The sequence below is a fragment of the Netta rufina genome, assembly GCF_964035555.1.
Source record: "Netta rufina genome assembly, chromosome: 3".
Taxonomy (NCBI): domain Eukaryota; kingdom Metazoa; phylum Chordata; class Aves; order Anseriformes; family Anatidae; genus Netta; species Netta rufina.
This window is the reverse complement of record NC_140125.1, coordinates 38,163,442-38,181,578: the sequence shown is the minus strand read 5'-3', so window position 1 is coordinate 38,181,578 and position 18,137 is coordinate 38,163,442. Positions and strand designations below refer to the sequence as shown.

The 18,137-nt window shown below is 38.0% G+C and overlaps 1 protein-coding gene across 2 annotated transcripts in view; it reads right to left on the bottom strand.

The window, feature by feature from the left end:
* BABAM2 (BRISC and BRCA1 A complex member 2) overlaps positions 1-18,137 on the bottom strand; it is a 166,785-nt gene that overhangs the window by 127,994 nt on the left and 20,654 nt on the right. For both annotated transcript variants that reach the window (XM_084283295.1, XM_084283296.1), the window contains exon 4: positions 8,878-8,972. In XM_084283295.1, the coding sequence (XP_084139421.1) occupies positions 8,878-8,972 (95 nt within the window). The remainder of the gene's footprint in view (positions 1-8,877; positions 8,973-18,137) is intronic.

Below are 18,137 nucleotides of genomic sequence, written 5' to 3'. Positions count from 1 at the left end.
ATTACCATAAAGAATAATGTAAGTACAGATTTGCATTTTGTTTATATCTCTGCACACCACACACACACGCAACTTGTATCCCATGGTGGCCTAAAAGCAATACCCGTGGTAAGTTTTTACCTGAAATGAGAAAGATCACGCTGATATCAGTGCTTACACTCCATGTAATTACAGAGGAGATATAGGTCCAGTGGTTACAGTATTAGCCTACAAACTGGGGTATCTGGTTTCAGTTCCTGCTCTGCTACAGTGTTCATGGGCCACCACGGTGAAATTGCTCACAGAAAAAGGCACAGGATAATTATCTGCCATATGCTCACATCTTTCTATCAACAGATATTTTTCACAGTATTCGCAGGGCTGGAGTGTTATAACAACTTTAAAGGCTTCAGTTTCTTAGCAGCCAGCACTTAAACATCCTACAGGCTGCAGTTTCAAATCAATCACTGTAAACCTACATGCCATCTACTTGTCATCCTATTTTCACAGGTTCTTCTTATCCCCCTCCCGCAAAGCACCACTGGTACAACTTTCTGGAGTGATATACTTGAAATGATCATTTTTGGGCATAAGCAAACATCAAAGACTTAACATTGCATGAAAACAGTTCAGCTCAGGAGCACTTCTGTCATGGTAAATACCACTGAAGAAATTACAGACCTGGTGTGCTCGACTTGCTGTTATGTACAACAGATAAAAAGTTTGCATAAAGCGACACTTGGGATGGTCTTTTTTTTTAGTGAGAGGCTGTAAAAACTGGATGCACAGATTATACTAGCCTGTAGATGCTTCGCCAAAATCTCAAATACCTGAAGGCCTTGAATTAGCATGAAGGTACACCGCAAGTGAACAACATATGAATAGAATATTTAGAATTCAATTCTGCTTTTCATAAAGTACCTTACCTTTGATATACCCAAATGATTTTTCATCTTATCTTCTGCTGGACAGACTGTGATTCTTGATTAATGATTACATACCCAATGCAATTCTAAAATAACACTTGGAAAATTTGACAAACAGAACACTCTTCAGAATGCACTGAGAATAAACGCATCGCTTCCTCTCAAGTACCACTCACCAGAAATAGGAGAGAACACAACTTCCAAAGGTTACTACAAATTACTCCTATGCCTTGCTGTGGAAGGCTGCTCTAGAGATGTAGGAACTGTGACACTGAGCCCAGAAGAGTATTTTGAAGTTGTGTACTCTTCCTGAAAGTCTGCTTCTGCCACAGAGCACTCTTACAAGATAATCAGACACTCAGAAGCTACTACTGCCTACCATCACAGGAGAGAGAGCACAATACTGTCTAACTAATCTTCTGAAGACTTGGCATGCAAGACATTTCTCATCCTATTTTGCTACGGGAGGGATTACAGCAAAATCTGTTCCTTTCCAGATCTCCCGGTGAAGCTCTCCCAGACTGGGCCTTTACCCGCTCTGAGAAGCGATTTCTTAATTCCCTCAACAATGCAGATCCTGGGATAGGGACTCCAATCTGCTCATCATCAGTTAACCCAAGTCAGCAACAGCCTTTGTCCCCCCTGGGAGTCTGTTACCAGAGGTGGACGTGTCTAACCAGCACAGCAAGTAAAAGAACAAAGCATTAAGAAAAAAGTTTCAAAACAAGACACACGCACGCACATCTTTTACCTAAAGATCTACTCATCATGCATGGACAGTAGCATGAACGGGCCCAAGCTGTCAGACCCTGAGTGCACCAGAGAACAGCCCACTGTCACAAAATTCAAGCTTCACCTCCAGAGGCCCTTTTAAAATAGCAAGTTTTTCACTCTTATCAGTTCTTGGGCTCTTCCTTTCCTGTGAAAACCACTAATTTTAGCTACAGCAGGTAAGCAGAAACTTTACAGCTAACATTTTTGGTATGGTCCACTAACACCCCTTGAGCTTTTATTTGTGGGTGGTATATACAAAACTGTTCCTTCTAACCATTCCACCTCCCATCCCCTCCCCAAATCCCATAAATTAAAATCAATATATCATATCGTGGATCTCACTGGCGAAGCTAACACGAAGCATTTTCATTTTTTCTTCCATATTTGTATTACAAGAGAGCTTAGAGAGCATTGAAAGTACAGTCCCTGAAAAAAACGCCATTGTGTAAATAAGACACTGGAAATTATTTTTTTTTTCCAGTATTATATTGGACAGATTAACACAAATGAGTGCTCTCTTCCTGAAAAGCAGTATAACACAAAACCCCACTCATTTGCTTCCATCGTGCAAGTAAAAGCTGCATCCCTGGAAAGACAGGTATATATGGCAAAATTCACGTAAGATGATAATAACACTAACACTGCAAATAAAAATTAACATGACATTAACTTAATTGTAAATAGATTTCTGTAGTTATCTTAAAAAAAAAAAAAAAAGAGCCTGAGGAACTGAGATGGAAGGTAGGGAGGAAACACAGGCATGCAAGCATGTAAAGAATGAGTAAAACAGAGAGGTTTTGAAACAAATACAAGCTGAAACTTAGACCAGCAAAAAGTAAGCAAAATATCATTTTAATCTTCCTCCACATAGGGAAATAATAGCTCCTTTGAAAATAGCCTTGTGTGCCAAGACATTTCTTTGCCTCAGCAGTATCTTGTGAACGAAAGAACCTGCAGGGTCTTAACTATTCCCATGGGTAAAAAAAAAATAAAAAAATAAATGAGTTTTAACAGAATTCACAGCCTAGAACTTAATCAAATCTAAACCAGCATTATCAGAGAATACTTCTTTTGCACTGACCTTCTGTAATCAGTTAATTTGAAAGTCTGTTCCACTTGCATATTCATAAGCAATGACTGACTGTCTCTACTGAAAAATGAAACATGGCTCAACAATTTGAATTCAATAGGCATATCACGTTGAATTTAAATGTACACTCAATTCAGGAAGACTGGCCTAGATATGATTTTTTTCTTCTTCCTTTGAAAAAAATAAAACCCTGAAGATGTGTTTCTAGAAAACTAACAAGCTGTTGCCTTCAAGCCAAGCCATTTCTTATATTCTGGAGTTCTTGTGAGAAAGTGGAGTGTACTGTGCCAGTAACATTACACACCAGGGCCAGAATCCTTTAATTTTTGCCAACTTCTCTAATACTGGCTTTGTTTTCCAAATTTTATTACAACATTGTTCAAGGCAAGTACAATTACATTTCAATTAAGTGAAGCAAAAAAAAAAGTTGTAACTCTATTGATTTTATCAGTTGGACATTTGATAGAAGAATTATCAATACAAAAACTATTATTCTACTTACAAACTTCCAAAAAAAAAGAAAGTATTTTGCTTTCTTACAACCAGCTTGGGATATCCGACCTTGTATTTTTGATTTAAACTAACAACAATCTGAAAATCACTGAGATTAACCAGGATTTATTGTATTACCCTTACCAATAGCAAGGTTTTTATTTTCTGCAAAGCAGATGTATTATATATACAAACATATAAGTACATAACCATATTTAGCTGTATCACCCACCAAAGAAACGAGCCTCTCTAAATTAAAACGAATTCAAGATGAGATCCAGAAACTCAAGAGTCCAATGCTCTGGGCTCTAGTCTAAACTAAACAGACAAATTGAAAGAAACATAAGCCTCAATATCTGTTTCAGCCTTTAAGATTTAAGCATCTTGCTATTCTGGTCCAAGCTTCTGGCCTATAGATCTGTATGATCAAGGAAAAGAAAGTGAGGTGAATGCACACAATAATTCTACATGAGTAGAATAGGACAGAGAATTATAAGGTATCTAAGTCCTTTCAGACTCATAAATACTAACAATTTTGGACAGAATGAAGGAACAAAAGGAAAAGACTAGCAAATAAATTCAGAAGACTAAACCAAGGAGAGAAAAAGGAATAATTTACCAACATAAAAAGACCTTGCAGGAAGAGGAGTGGGAAAAGCAGCAGGGAAAACATGTTTGCTGTCATCTCTCTTGAATTCTTTGTCGACCCCACCTCAGCTTCCCAAGGAGTCCACCAGCCTTCCCAGTACAATCCTCCTGGGGGATTTCTCATTTTTAAACCACCCAGTACAACTACAGCAAGTAAGAGTCAGAAAACCTATGCCTGGTTTATGATACACCTCTCTAGTCGGGTCAAGGAAACAAATTAAGATTCTTTGGGGGAACTGCGTGGAGCTCAGACACCAAAACCAGACTGAAATACATTCAAAATAAGGGTCTTCCAGGTCTGGCCCATGCAGAAACACTGTAATGGCATAGTTCCTTCTTACCATAAAAAAAAAAAAAAGGCTAAAATACATACCATAAATGCCAACAATAATACCACCACCAGCAAAAAGGTTGTGATGCTGGGAGAGTTCCTGAACAAAAGTACTCTCCTGATGGTATAAAATGTGTACAAGAAGGAAAGGAACAAACTTGTTTTAGAATTCCCATTTGCTGTAGGAAAATCAACAGTAAATAACACTGGATTATAAATAATCAAAACACATCTTGATGTATGAAGTATGAAAAGTAAACAAAAAAAGTGAATAGAAAAGAATTTCAAAATAAGAAGAAAGCTTCAACGGAAATCCAGAACCCAGTCCTGCGTTCCATCTCACTTAAACTCCCTGTGATCAATTAAAACCAGAGTAACTTAGGGCTTTCAGTGCAAGAGCAGTAGGCTAGTGGTCCAAGAACGGAATCCTCTGCTGACATCCCCAATACAACAAGCAGAAGGGATGGCAATGCTAAAGCAGCTCGAACTCACCCACACATTTCCCAGACAAATCAAAGAACTCTCCCAACCCCACCTTTACAGTCATATTCTGAAAACCATCATACTCCTTTGCGCTTATGTAGGGGCTTTCATACTAAGGTAACGAGCATCTGCACCTTTGCCAACAACACAAACAGCCAGGCCTTTTAGAACAAAATAGTTCAAATGTCATTAGCTAATACAAGGTGTTTTGTGTTGTTTTTTTTTTAGCCACTGAGCATAGGAACAATTGATGCTGTCCAACATCTGTCTCATGCACCTGATGTTGAAAGAAGAGCAGCTACAGAAGGGGAAGATATTTAAAGGAATCAATTACCTATTAAAAGTTAGCTCAACAAGAAGGCAGTAACAACGATTACGATTTTGAGCACAGCCAGAGAAGCAATACAGCTTTCCTGACAGTCGTCATACGGCCGTATGATAAATACCACGGAGCCTAATAAATCCAAACGCAAGAACTTAAAATAAACATTGCTCTGTACAAGATACATAGCATGACAGCTAATGCACTCAAGTAGCACAATTAGCTGAATCAACTGTACAACGAGTGAAATCTGTACCCACTATTAACAATTAGACGAGGGGAAACTATTTGCAATGCTAGCTACTGGGCTGAGAGCAGCAGTGGCCCATTTTCTGGAGTGCTGTGATGGCAACGCCCTCCTCCCACGTGAACACAGCATAAGTATTCCCACACACACTAGCCCATAAGGACACATTTGGCACTTACTGGGCTTCAGGAAACATTAATGTCCCCTTGCCTCCATCCCCACTAAGGCTAATGAAGCCTTTTCAATAGCAATGGGTGGGCAGAACCTTTCTGGGGTGACCAGCTGGAGACCTGATGTAGGATGCTAAAAAAACAAATCCTTAAACTAACTGCTAGCTTGCATCTACTGCCCTGTCTCCTCTTTGCCAAACAGAATATACTTCAAAATCACTGGAAAAATGGGGTTAACATTTTGCATAAGCACTTCAGTTATTAACTGGCTCACATTAACAATCAACTGGGCTAACATAACAAACAATTCTTGTTACTCAAACTGGCGTCATTGTAATGAGCTCCAAATTAATCTCATCCGTACACAATCACTAATCTTGTTTTGTGCCAACTGAATTTTTAATCAGAACAGAGTGAATCATAGGTTGTTTTTAAAATACATTTCTAATACTTGTCATCCAAAATGAATAAACACTAGAGCAGGGAAAAACTTTTCTATTTACATTCTGAGAAGCTGATTTTATTTATGCATGCTATACACAGAAGTATCAAGTGCATACTATAGCTGAGGATATTTTTAATAAAAATGAAAAGTAAAAGTTTATTTTTAATAATGCCTCAAGTGTGCATAGCATCACTAACCTAAATAATTTAGCTCTTGCTGTAATTAAAACAGTATGACAAACTAAAATAAAAGGAAGTTGCCCTTCTAAAGTATACCACCGACCTCTACATCATTCTAGAAGATCAAAATACACAGAAACCATGCCCTCTGACCAGCTGAGTAACTACTTCTGGAAGGCACACAACGAAGCACAGATTTTGCAGTGCTGAACTGAGACTCAGCCTGAGATTCACAGTGAAGTGATTTTAATATTTATTGGAGATAGAGAAGCAAAGCAGAGTTTCAGCAAGCATTTTGACTTCTGTAACTGTAATACTATTTCAACAAAAGAGTTGATTAGCTCTGCATATAAAGAAAAGAGTGCTCAATGTATTACCTCATTACTAGAGCACAAGCCCACCTATTCAGGTATTCTTTGAAAAAAACAACACGAAGTAGAGCATCTGCTTTTCAAAACGCCATACTTCTGGAATCTTGGTGTAGCTGTCTAACAACTGCTTAACTGAACACACACCTGTTATGGCATTTAGATGAAAATGTAACTTGAAGGTCTGCCTACGGGCATGGAAAGCACACAAGGGAGTGATGTGATCTGCAGTACAGCCATTCACGTTTCGGTGGGGAAGTCTCCTGACAGCATCTATGAGAGCCATACAAGCTTGAAGAATCTAGAGCACCTGGTTCTCGTTTCAAGTTGAACATAAGGCCTGACTCAAGCCGTGGAACAACACATGATGACTTCTGCTTGACAAACAAGATATTCAGGCAGACGAGAGCAGCGCAGGAAGGCCCCACGTCAGAATTCCCACACACCCCGCTGCACGTACTTTTCACTTAGAAACTCCCTGGACTTGGTCCTCATTTAACACCATCTATGTGAGTTGTGGATTGTAGATTCTGTTTTGATTACCAAGAACTGGTGCGTCAAAAATACTTGTAGATTGCTCAAGATTAGGAGTGCAGAATTGCATTCAACATGCTAATCTATTTTTACTTATAGTTAGTAGAAAGGTATGTTAACACATTAAAAAATCTGCTGATATCTTCAAATTCAATTAAAATCATCTTCATTGAACAGCTCTGAGATATGTGGAAAAAGGGAAGTCATTAAAATACTGAGCACAATAAATGGGTTACTGTTAATGTAATATTCTCGAGAAAACAAGTCTGCAAACCACAGTGAACATAAAAAGGCAAATGCAAAAGCAAAGGATACACCATAGCTGCAAAGTGGAGATAACTTGTTCTGATAACATCAGGACAGACTGGAGCAGAATGACCAAGGACCTTATCAAAAAAGGTTACATTAACATAGTGAATACTATAGCAAGGCATAATGACCAAAGAAATGCTGTTGGATTGCCCCTTTCTTTTCTTTTGCTTTGTTTTTAATTTTAATATAGGCTAGTAAATATCTTATTACGCATCACAGAGTAAATGGGTCTTCAAGCTGCTTTCAAACAAAAAGGGTGAGAAGTTTTTCTGTACTTGAGCAGAAGAAAAGCAATGCTCCCAAAAGACAGACTTCATGAACAACGTAAGAAAGAAAGAAAACTAGGGATGTTTTTGTCCTTACAGGTCTGCCGATGGATCACTAGTACTAGTGGCTTCTCTTCACATGAGAAACACGGCACCATATCACACATGGCAAGCTTCTCCACCTGAACAGTATTTCTGCAAGATGCCCCAAATTCTCTCTGAACATTTAGTATCTCTTCTGCTATTTGTTATCCATTAAAAAGTGCTCCTCTTTCCTTAACAACAACCGGATAAATATTCATAGTAGCAGCAGTTTCTCCAAAGTTTTAACTTTGTGAAACAATAACATTGGAAAAAGGAGAAAGAGTAGAACTGGTAAATCCAAGACTGTGAAAACAGTTCTAGAATTGTCATATGAAGTAACACCTGTCCTAAAAATGAGCCTAATTAGACAGTTATTCAGCAGCACCAGGCCCCTTCCCAAAGGAGTTTGCAAGCGTCACAGGAAATTGATCAGGGGAGAAGGGAAATAAGACATTCACCTTATAAAAATGAGAGTAAATAAAAAAACACCTTCTGTGTCAAAAATACCTCAAAACAAGCCGTTAGTAACTACTAGTAACTTCTGAGTGGGAGAAGCACTTTAGATGCATAACCAACGCTAGCTTCTTTAAACACTGGTTTACCAGTTTGGACTGGCAGTGAACAGCACATATGAATAGTGAACAGTGTATTTGGCTTCAAGCTGCCATGTATTTTCTTCCATAGTAGTACGATTGCATAAAAATATTTTCTAATTAAGTTAATTTTTGACCCTCCCACCTTTAAGTGCATTTCTTTGTATTTATGGTAGCCCTACTGAACCCATATGAGCAGATAGCTCTGTCTCTGCCCCAGTGCTTCCAACAACATACATGCTGGTTTTACCATTCCTCATGGAAAAACAGAATCAACATTACTGTACGACATTATGCTACTTTTTCTGCAACTAAATGCTTTTAAAAGACACAATTGATGTTCAATCTTCTTTGCTACAAGATCTTTTAAGATGGTCAGATATTAAATAGATATTTTTTTTAAAGAAACAAGTTTTTGTAAATGTAATCATCTTGATTAAAATACTTTAAAATAAAAAAACACATTTGTGCATTCAACTTTAAATCACATTAGAAGTCAACTTGTTTATATTCACATGACAAGGAGATAATTTTTTTTTTTCTTTATTCTGCATGATTAGCAAATTCCTGTTGCTGAAGCTATTCTACAAGTCTCGTTGCAGGGTATAAAGTTCTCAAACAGTGAAGTACTTACATGCAAGGCTGAAGGATCTGGCAAAAATTCAGCATCCTCTCCAAAGATAAAATCTGGTGGCAGGTCAGGATAGTGAGCATTGAAAATTATATCCCCTGAAAAGCAGTAAATGAAAATACCGTTTGCACCCGTATGTATGTGCTTATAAATAAAATATCACATATGGGACACACATTCTATATAAAATTTGATAACGACATTTCAGGTACACATCCTTGCAATTTTTACAAAAAGATTACATGCAAGACAAGTATCAGATGTTTTGGGGGATGAAGTCAAATTCTTGAAGCGCTGCTTCTTCCTCCTCTGCAAGCACTGTAACACGAAATACATAATTGCTTCATATTTCAAATGGCAATTCGAAGGACTACTGATCATAGCCTCAAAACACTGAGTTAAAACTTTTCTTAAAGGTACCATATTTAGATTGCTCTGTTTTGCATATTGAGTAAAACTCAGATGTAAACTACTGAGATTAGGATTTTCAAAATACTGGAGCTTTTACAGTTTAGTAGCACTTACTCCCTCTTTTTGTCTCCATCCCCAGCTTTGCGGAAGAAAAACAAGCAGTTCAACAGAGGTCATTCCAATTACCCAAATTCTGGCCAAGAATAATGTAGTATTGTGCATTTAACCCGAGAGGCTGAAATTAACAAAAAAATAAAAAAAAACTTCATCACAGCTTAGCACCGAGTTCTCATCATGCTGGTGTCACAAGATACATAATTAACTACCGATGTGATAATTCAAAAAAAAAAAAAATTCGGTTGAATTATTTCACTAGTAAACACACTTCAGAGTTTAGATAGGTCAAGAAGAGGTCACTTTCAGGTGTGCTAAAAAAAATACCACCCACGATTCAAGAAAAGCTATATCTAGCATCACTTCTCTACCTCTGAATCACTCTTTCCTCTTTAAGAAGACATGAATGAAGAACTGTGAGCTTTTGTATAAAGCAGAGTGGTGATGTATCACAAAGAGCAGGCATTAAAAGGAGGAAGTCAATACCTACTATGTGGTAACTTGTTCAAAATCTATACAGAAAGGTAAAATCACTCATTGTGGTAAGCCTTATAAATGATTCTGTTCAGAGTAATTACAAACGCTTTTTTTTTTTTCTAACAAATATAAATACAGAAGTGGAGAAAAGCATTGAATTAACAAGTCTGACACAGCCACATTGCCTGCTCAGTAATGTCACCCTCTCAAGATCCTCAATGTGACAGCTTTAATTGCCAATATTCTGTTAACATCCATCTTGGCTCTAGCTGGAAGCAAGGATGCTATAAAGATTAATTTGCAGAGGGTGAGGGCTCATGACCAAGAAGCCAATAGTCAGTCTGGGCTAGGTATGCTCCACTGCATCATTCCGAAACCAAAAACTCACTGATCATGGGACTCAGTAGAGCATGGCGTGGGTTTCTCCTGTCTGCACTCCCACCTGCCTTTCACAAGCATCAGGAGCACAGGTAAGCATAGGATGCGTGAAAGAGTAGAGATCTTTCAGTTAAACTACCCTGTACAGTCAACATAAAATCACTCGTATTTAAAATAAGAACAAAATAGACACCAATCCTAGAGAAAGCTACATAAATTTGTAACAGGAAATACACCTAGATTGAGAGAAAATAATTACTACACTGCCTAAACTGTAAAACAGCAATGAAGAATTCAGTAAAGTTACTGGTCACTAGATTGGATTTTCCTACACCACCACAACTCAGTCCTTTTCTTTGTATTTTTTTCTTTGTATTTAGGTAGCCCAGTGCCACTCTGAAGGAAAGGATTGTACATATATTTTCAACCTGATGTTCTTATGTGATGCTAAGTAATTCATTTAACAGAAACTTTTGGTATTCAGTTGGTAGTTGTACGGTTTTTGTTCTCTGGATGTTTCCTTTAAGAGAGGTGAGGGAACCAAGTGCACATAGCTACCACTCAGCTCACCAGGAGCTGCACTCCAAGTATATAAATATTACAAAAAGCTGCTTAGAATAAGAAAAGGACCAAAATAACTCCCTATTTTTATGTAATACCTCCATATTTGATTAGTGAAAAAGTATTAAAGAACCTTACATCATAAGGTGGCTCCGGGACTCTGCTCAGAGTAGTGAGACTAGGCACACACTGCATTCACCTCTGCAAGCTCCAAAGGACAGGTGAACCCCAAGGAAGCTATGGCAGGTGGTGCAATGTGAAGGTTCAAGCAGGTACAAGCTCTTTTTTCCCCCCCGTGCTTTCAGTTCTCCAGCAATAACACATGAAGAGAACTCATAATAGCTTCCGCCGCATCAGTGCTCAGGTATGACACTCGCTGAAAGCTGGCGCTAACAGTTTGATGTGGTGGTGGTGGATTTACACAATTGGTAGTTCGGGACAGCTGCATACTGTGTGCAGAGACTCCTGCTGTGGGAGCAGGTCCAGCAGCTGGGGAGGGCACCCTCTGTGACCCCCTGAGGTGTGATGCATGGCCACAGCAAGAATCAGCACCGAGGTCAGGCACATCATGGTTGTAACTGGCCAAACGTGTCTACTACCTCTCTCGTATGTTCATAGCTGCTCTTGGCTACCTTCTTCTGTCACACCCCCTCCTCCATTGAGAATTAGTGGCATATCACCCTGTATCAGCAGAGGAGTGACTACCTGTGCAGATATTTTAGTTTAAAAAAAAACAAACTGTGGCCTATTGACATCAAAGAGCTATTCAGTATAAATTCTATATCTGAGTTCTGCTCTTGTTAAATAAAAGAATTCTGCAGTTATCAGCTTGCTTGGCTAGGCTATCACACGTAAATAAAAATATCACGCATCTTTATAGTCAAATAAGAGGTATTTAAGCAATCGCAATGGCCAACTCAACAGCAAATATGGTTTTACTTCACATAAACGTTCACACCAGTCTCTACAGTGAGACTGCAAAATGTAACGTGTTCAGTGTTTTCAATCACCAGCTCCCAGTTTGTCCTGGCCTGGTAGAAACAATTGTAAACTACTTTATTTAATACTTATGTGGTATTACCTGTGGCTTACCATCCTCTAATATAATTGTGCTGGGGTAAGAACGTAGCATTTTCAACCAATAAAGCCATTTGCAAAATGATTGTGCTCAGAGTTTGAGAATGGCTACCATTTTGTTTTTGAAATCATAAATACCAAGAATCAAAGTAGCCCTGCATTCTCCCCGTTTTGTCTAAACAAAACAAACACACCTCTCCTTGCACCCCCAGCTCCTGAAAATGTACTTCCTCCCAAGTTTCAACTCTATTTGCTGTTATTCCCTTGACAGAAGGCAAACGTGTAGCATTTCAGGACGTCAGTGACCACGTCCATTCCAGTTTAAGAACTATGCAGCAAAACCTTCACACTCAGACCAGTTATCTCAGTTTTATAGATACGCTAGCCAATGATTACTTCAATGGAATTATATTTCCAATTAAATAGTACTACAGAATTTAAAATTAATTCAGTAAAGTTAAAGCCATGAAGTTGAAGATAAATTAGAAGGAAAAGGATGTTTTATACATCTTTTTGCTTCTCGCTATCCAAAATCCACTTCTCACTATCCACTATTCTTCATATTCTCTCCTCAGGCAAATAGCATTAAATTTTGAAATATTTTACTTCACAGGATTTCAAAGGAAAAGTTAATGTACTCCCAACAGACAAAAAGATAGAAATATTAATACTTAAATCTGTCATTTTCTTTTAACACACGCATGGAGTTCTTTTCTCATCTGTTCAGCCAAAACACACAAGTCTAACAAAGGGGTTAGAAACTCAGAAGTTTCTTAGATGCTTACAGTTGCTTTCCACTGGCCAATCCTATATGCAGTTTTTCCTTTCCTGATAACTTTAAAAAAAAAAAAAGAAGCAGAAAAGGTAAACTGTGCTGTAAATTTAGTAGTACAGAAAGATGACACACTGCTACTACCACAGCTTTTACATCTCTCTTTACCTAAAGAAGGCAAGAATTAGGAAGCAACATACCAGCTACTGACCTAGAAATCCACAGACTTTACTTTTGAAGGGATACCTACATTCTTCAGAAATTCTTGGGGTCAGAAAAAAATAAGTCAGCTCTAAATATGTAGAATGAATGCATCCCCACTGCAGCCTGGAATAAGACCAATTTGGATATAATTTGGATGTTGGATATCAATCCTTTTGGTATTTAAAAAATGAAAAAAATCCAAGTGTAATTCGATCACAAAATGCATTCACAGGGAACAACGTTGAAGCAAGAGACCAGTCCTACATGGAGAATCAGTTTGGGGAAAATAAAGAAACTGTTCTTGTTGAATATTAAGAAGACTGTAAGTAGAATGACATTATTCATGTATGCAGAATGCTAATCTATCTCCTTCAGTGGCCACACAGATTCTGCACAGAAACCCTGATCCATCACTTCTACAAACAAATTCTTACCAAAAGCAGCCCTTGGCAACTGTTTTTACATGTAGAAAAGGAATCAGTTATTCACTATGATCTGTGATCAAGATAGTCAGGAAAGGATCTAAATGAACCACTGGAGACCTACTGACTTGTCACTGGATTTTACCCTAAAGGTTTTTGTTCTACAGGCTTTAAGTCAAACATAGTAATAAACTACCCATAAAACCAATTATTAATTTTTTGACAAAGACAAATAGCTCCTGAAATGACAATTCAACTTGAGTAAACACAGAACTACTAGTGGAAGAAGAAATAGGAACAACTCTATTTTTGCTGTGGTGTTACCGCTGCCACGCCATTCACTGCCAAGTAGAGTAAGATGATTATACCCCAGAAGCTCCTCTGAAAATGATCTGTTCAATGAGGAGTTTGGCCCACACGGGAGGGCAGCTACCCTCAAGTGGTGTCTGGGAATACTGTGGGACTGCTGATCATCTGGCCATATAATACAACCTTACTACAGTAAACAATGCATACCTTAAATTTCTTAGTTTTTCTTCTTTTAAGCAAGAAGTCAGAACTATTGCAGAAGTTTAGAGACATTTGATAGCAAGGAACTGTGATGCTCTGAAGCTTAATTTCTGACTTTTTATGTGAATCAACATACCAGCTGAAGAAGGGTACAGGAATCAGCATTAAAGTCTCAACAGCATTTCTTAAAACAAAAACAATTTAAAAACAATATTTGTATATAAAAAACCACCTTTCTTCTCTGTACTGCTATTCCACCACATGCAAAGCTGCCAAGCAGCCTGGTTCAGCTGTCTAACCATGCTTCTTAGGGCCATTTGAGATGCCTTAGGGTGCCTGAGACATCTATGGCAGATATAAGGTGTTTTTTTAATGAGATCAGTGCCCTGTGGGTCAGCGGCTGAAAAGGCCAGGCAAGATACTCTCAGGCACTTCAGACAGCATTAGACGCCTCTACTTAGGCAACTGAATCAAGTCCCACTTCTTCAATCAAGGTATTGTAAGAAAAAAGATACGGGAAGGACTTGTGGGATGGTTATTTGGTTCTTAGGGGTTGGCGGGTGGCAAAGGGTTGTGGATATTTTTATTTCTTTAATTTCAACTGACAAATACAGCTAGAAGGAGGGGAAAAAAGTTTAAGCCAATGTACAGAGAGAGACATAAAGGGATGTCATAAAGGGCTGAAGGTGAGCAAATCTGCAAAGATGAAGTAAATGAGCTAGATCCCAGGCTGAACAAGAAAGCAGCTTGTTCTACAAACAATCTGAGCTACTTGCAGCTAGGTAGCTGGGCAACTGCCTTCCCGAAAAGGTTAGTGCTAGAATTGAGGAGGACAAAAGAGAGCAACAGATAATACAAGAAGAGATAGGACGCTGGTAGAAATTAAAGACAAACGACAAAGGAGTTGTCGGTAGAAATTAAAGACAGGCAACACCGGAGTTGTAACAGACACCAGGTAGCTGAAAAAAGGGAAAGGGAAAATGAAGGCCAAAAATACCTGGGAGCAAACAGACTGCAGGATCATCAGTAACTGAAGCCCAAACAGGAGTAGAAAAGAGAAGAGAGCAAAGGAGAAAGGCACTCCCACAACACAAATATGGGGGCCTAGCCTGCCTGAGCCTTAAGCCTCCCTAATGCCACACTTGTAGGTATATAATGTGAGGTCATTTCTTTTGATGAAGAAATATACCATTTAAGACTTTTACCTGCAAGTAAAGTTCTGCCCATTACGCTCTCAAGGGAAGTCCAAAACACAAGAAGTGTCAATAAGAGTAATAGTGCTAGACATGAAAGTGATTATTTAAAAGTATCAAGTATTTAAAGCTTTGTAGTCTAAGAGGAAATAACTTTGAAAAAAAAAAAAAAAAACAACACTAGATTATCTCTTGATGTTTCCCACTAGTAACATTCATTTGACATTCATTAGCAGGTTCCCAAAGAAAGAATATTCATTACCCTTACCACGTAAATTAAGACTCAACAATTCTTTAGAAAACACATTGCCAGGGAGAATCTGTGGTACCTGGGATGACCCAACAAAAAGACACTCACCATGCAAATAATGATAGCACCTAAGTACAATCTAAGTATTTTATTAGTATAAAAAAGTTCTTCCTGTAAGAGCCTCAACTAAACCACAACCTGAGCTAACGACCCAGTGCTGCACAGAAGGCTGACATACACACTGCAGCAACCTGGTTATGCAAATCTTAACTCTTAAGATTACTTGCAAAATCATTTTTCCAACTGTTTGTTGGCACAATAAACAAGTGTTTAGCAAATAAAATTAGCAAAGCAGCTTTTAGAAGGGCAACAAGGTCGGGTACTCCTCTATATTTTTCATTTTCTGTTCTTCTTATTACTTCCTTAAAGCTGAAAGCCACAGGAAGACTAGATAAACTTACTGAGATACTGCCATCAAAGGAAGAAAACCAATTGACATTCTACAAAGCGCATTATGGGGAATATGTTAGACCAGCTAGTGAGGCTGCAAGACTGATTTTTCACTATAAGGATTATTACTAAAATTCGTAAGAAGCTAAGAAAAAGAAATCAGGAGCAAAAAAGAAGAAACAAGAAAATACAAAGAAAACTAAGCTTCAAATGAGACAAAAGAAACATTCTTCAGGATGAAGGAAACCTAACAAAGTGGTAGCAGCAGAACTGTGAGTTGCAGTCTACTCACAAAAACAATGAAAATCAGACAGAAGACAAAAATACTACAGTTCAAGAGGCCACAGAAAACAGTAGCATCACAAGGGCAACACATTGTTTAATCACCGTTAAATTCCAGATGACAGCACTCAAGGACAGAGACAGAGGGAGGCATCAGTGCCTGAAAAAGAAGATGTGAAGAACACAAGAGGAGGAAGGGGGGGGGGGAGGGAAAGGGTCAGGTTCTCTTAGCAGCAAGAAGCAGCAAAATCTTGAGTGCAAAATTAAAACCAAAAGCAAGAGATTTCAGGGTTCATTGGAACAAAATTGCAGCGACCAAGCAACTAATTCTTAATGATGAATTTTAATTACAAATAATTGTTTAATAAAGACTATGAGAGCTTATAATCCAGAAGAAATTCTCAGGATAAGCAATGACATCTGCCTTGATTTTTCAGCAACGAAGACCACTATGTCTAAAAAGTACAGAACACTTCACATCAAAATATGCACATACTTCTCCAGAAATACCAAACTTTACTCAGCAGATATTCAGTTTGCAATAAAGGACATACTAGGATACCACTTACTCTAAGTTTAGTCCTTGGAACACAGATTCAACCTTACTATGCCTTACACTCATTACAGAGTATCATGCACACTTAGTCTTCTTAGAATTTAAATTCTTACCAAGAACTTTAAAAAAAATAATAATATCAAATATAAAGAAAGCAATGAGTTTAATGCAGCAGCACTGAGTCCTGGATGGCTTCATTAAAATACTAACATTGCTGTCTGAAATCTACCAAGAAGCAGCTCAATTTTTCAACCATCCTGGCCATAAAAACACAATTTTCTTCAGTAAGGTATCTCTGAAAACATAATTTGAAAATTTTTGAAGTGTGATGGAAGACTAATTTAATAACCTAATTTATCTCCAACACTGACGTAACATTTTATCAAGCATAAATAAAACTGTGGATAACCCCAAGCTCTTATTCCTCACTGGAGCTAAGTAACTGGTAATAACATTCCAGAAACTCAGAATAAATGCACAAGTGAAGTGAACACGATATCTGAAAAAAAAAAAAAAAAGACTACTAAGCTAACTGGTGCTCTACGTAGAGTCAGGAGTTCAACTCAATTACCCTCATGGGTCCCTTCCAACTCTGCATATTCGAGGATTCTGTGGATCTCAAGAAATTATATTAATTGCCAGCAAGGCACCTTAAGTCACTGGATATTTGACGTTACTAAAGCTCAAAAAAACAATTGTTTTATACTATAGGTAGTCAGGCACTGCATTGCTTGCATGTACACTTTCCCCTTTTTCAAAAAAAAACAAAAAAACCAACAGTGAACTGCCTGGCCTTTTGGAAAACAGGCCTGTGACTGTGCAATTACACTTCCCTAAAGCAGCATACCAACAGTTTTCAACATGCTGGGATTAATACTTGGGTACTTGTACAGTGGCAGCGGTTATGATTGATGATATGCAAAGATCTGATCTGTTGCAAAGAGGATGCAAGACAAACCACAAAGGAACTACACACTTCAGCCTGTATTTGGCACCGCATAATGAAGGCCATACACTGAAGCTTCTGAACATTTTCAGCCAATCTTTTTATTCTAGCAGATTTCGCAACTTTCCTTTGCAGAAATATTCTGCCCTTAAAAGATAACGTATCTAGCAACAGCCTACAACAAAGTATCTACAAATCTTTGGTTACACACCACGGCAGTCTTCCCCTACCATCACTAGCGATCTGAACATACAATTCTTAAAAGCTTTCTTGAACCTGCTGGTATCAGTTTACTCCACGTGCTATGAGACCGAATGATGCACAGCATTTTCAAACATGTAAGGCTGAAATGAATCATTATCCATTGAATTCATTGCTATTATTAGGTACCTGTGAAAGAGACACTTGGTTATGCCTCTTTCTACATTCAGCTGGCCATAATGGTGAAATATGTAGCATGGTAAAATTGTGCTTTTTATTTTTTTGGGAAGGTGAAGACCTCTAGCATTACAGTTGTTTTATTTAATTGCTTATGTGATGTTCAAAATACAAGAACTGTGAGAAAAGACGATTTCTAAATACCGAAGTTTAATGTATAGGCCATAATCACATTTCCAAACACTGTAACTGCAATATAGTCATTAGGTATATTGGTATCGT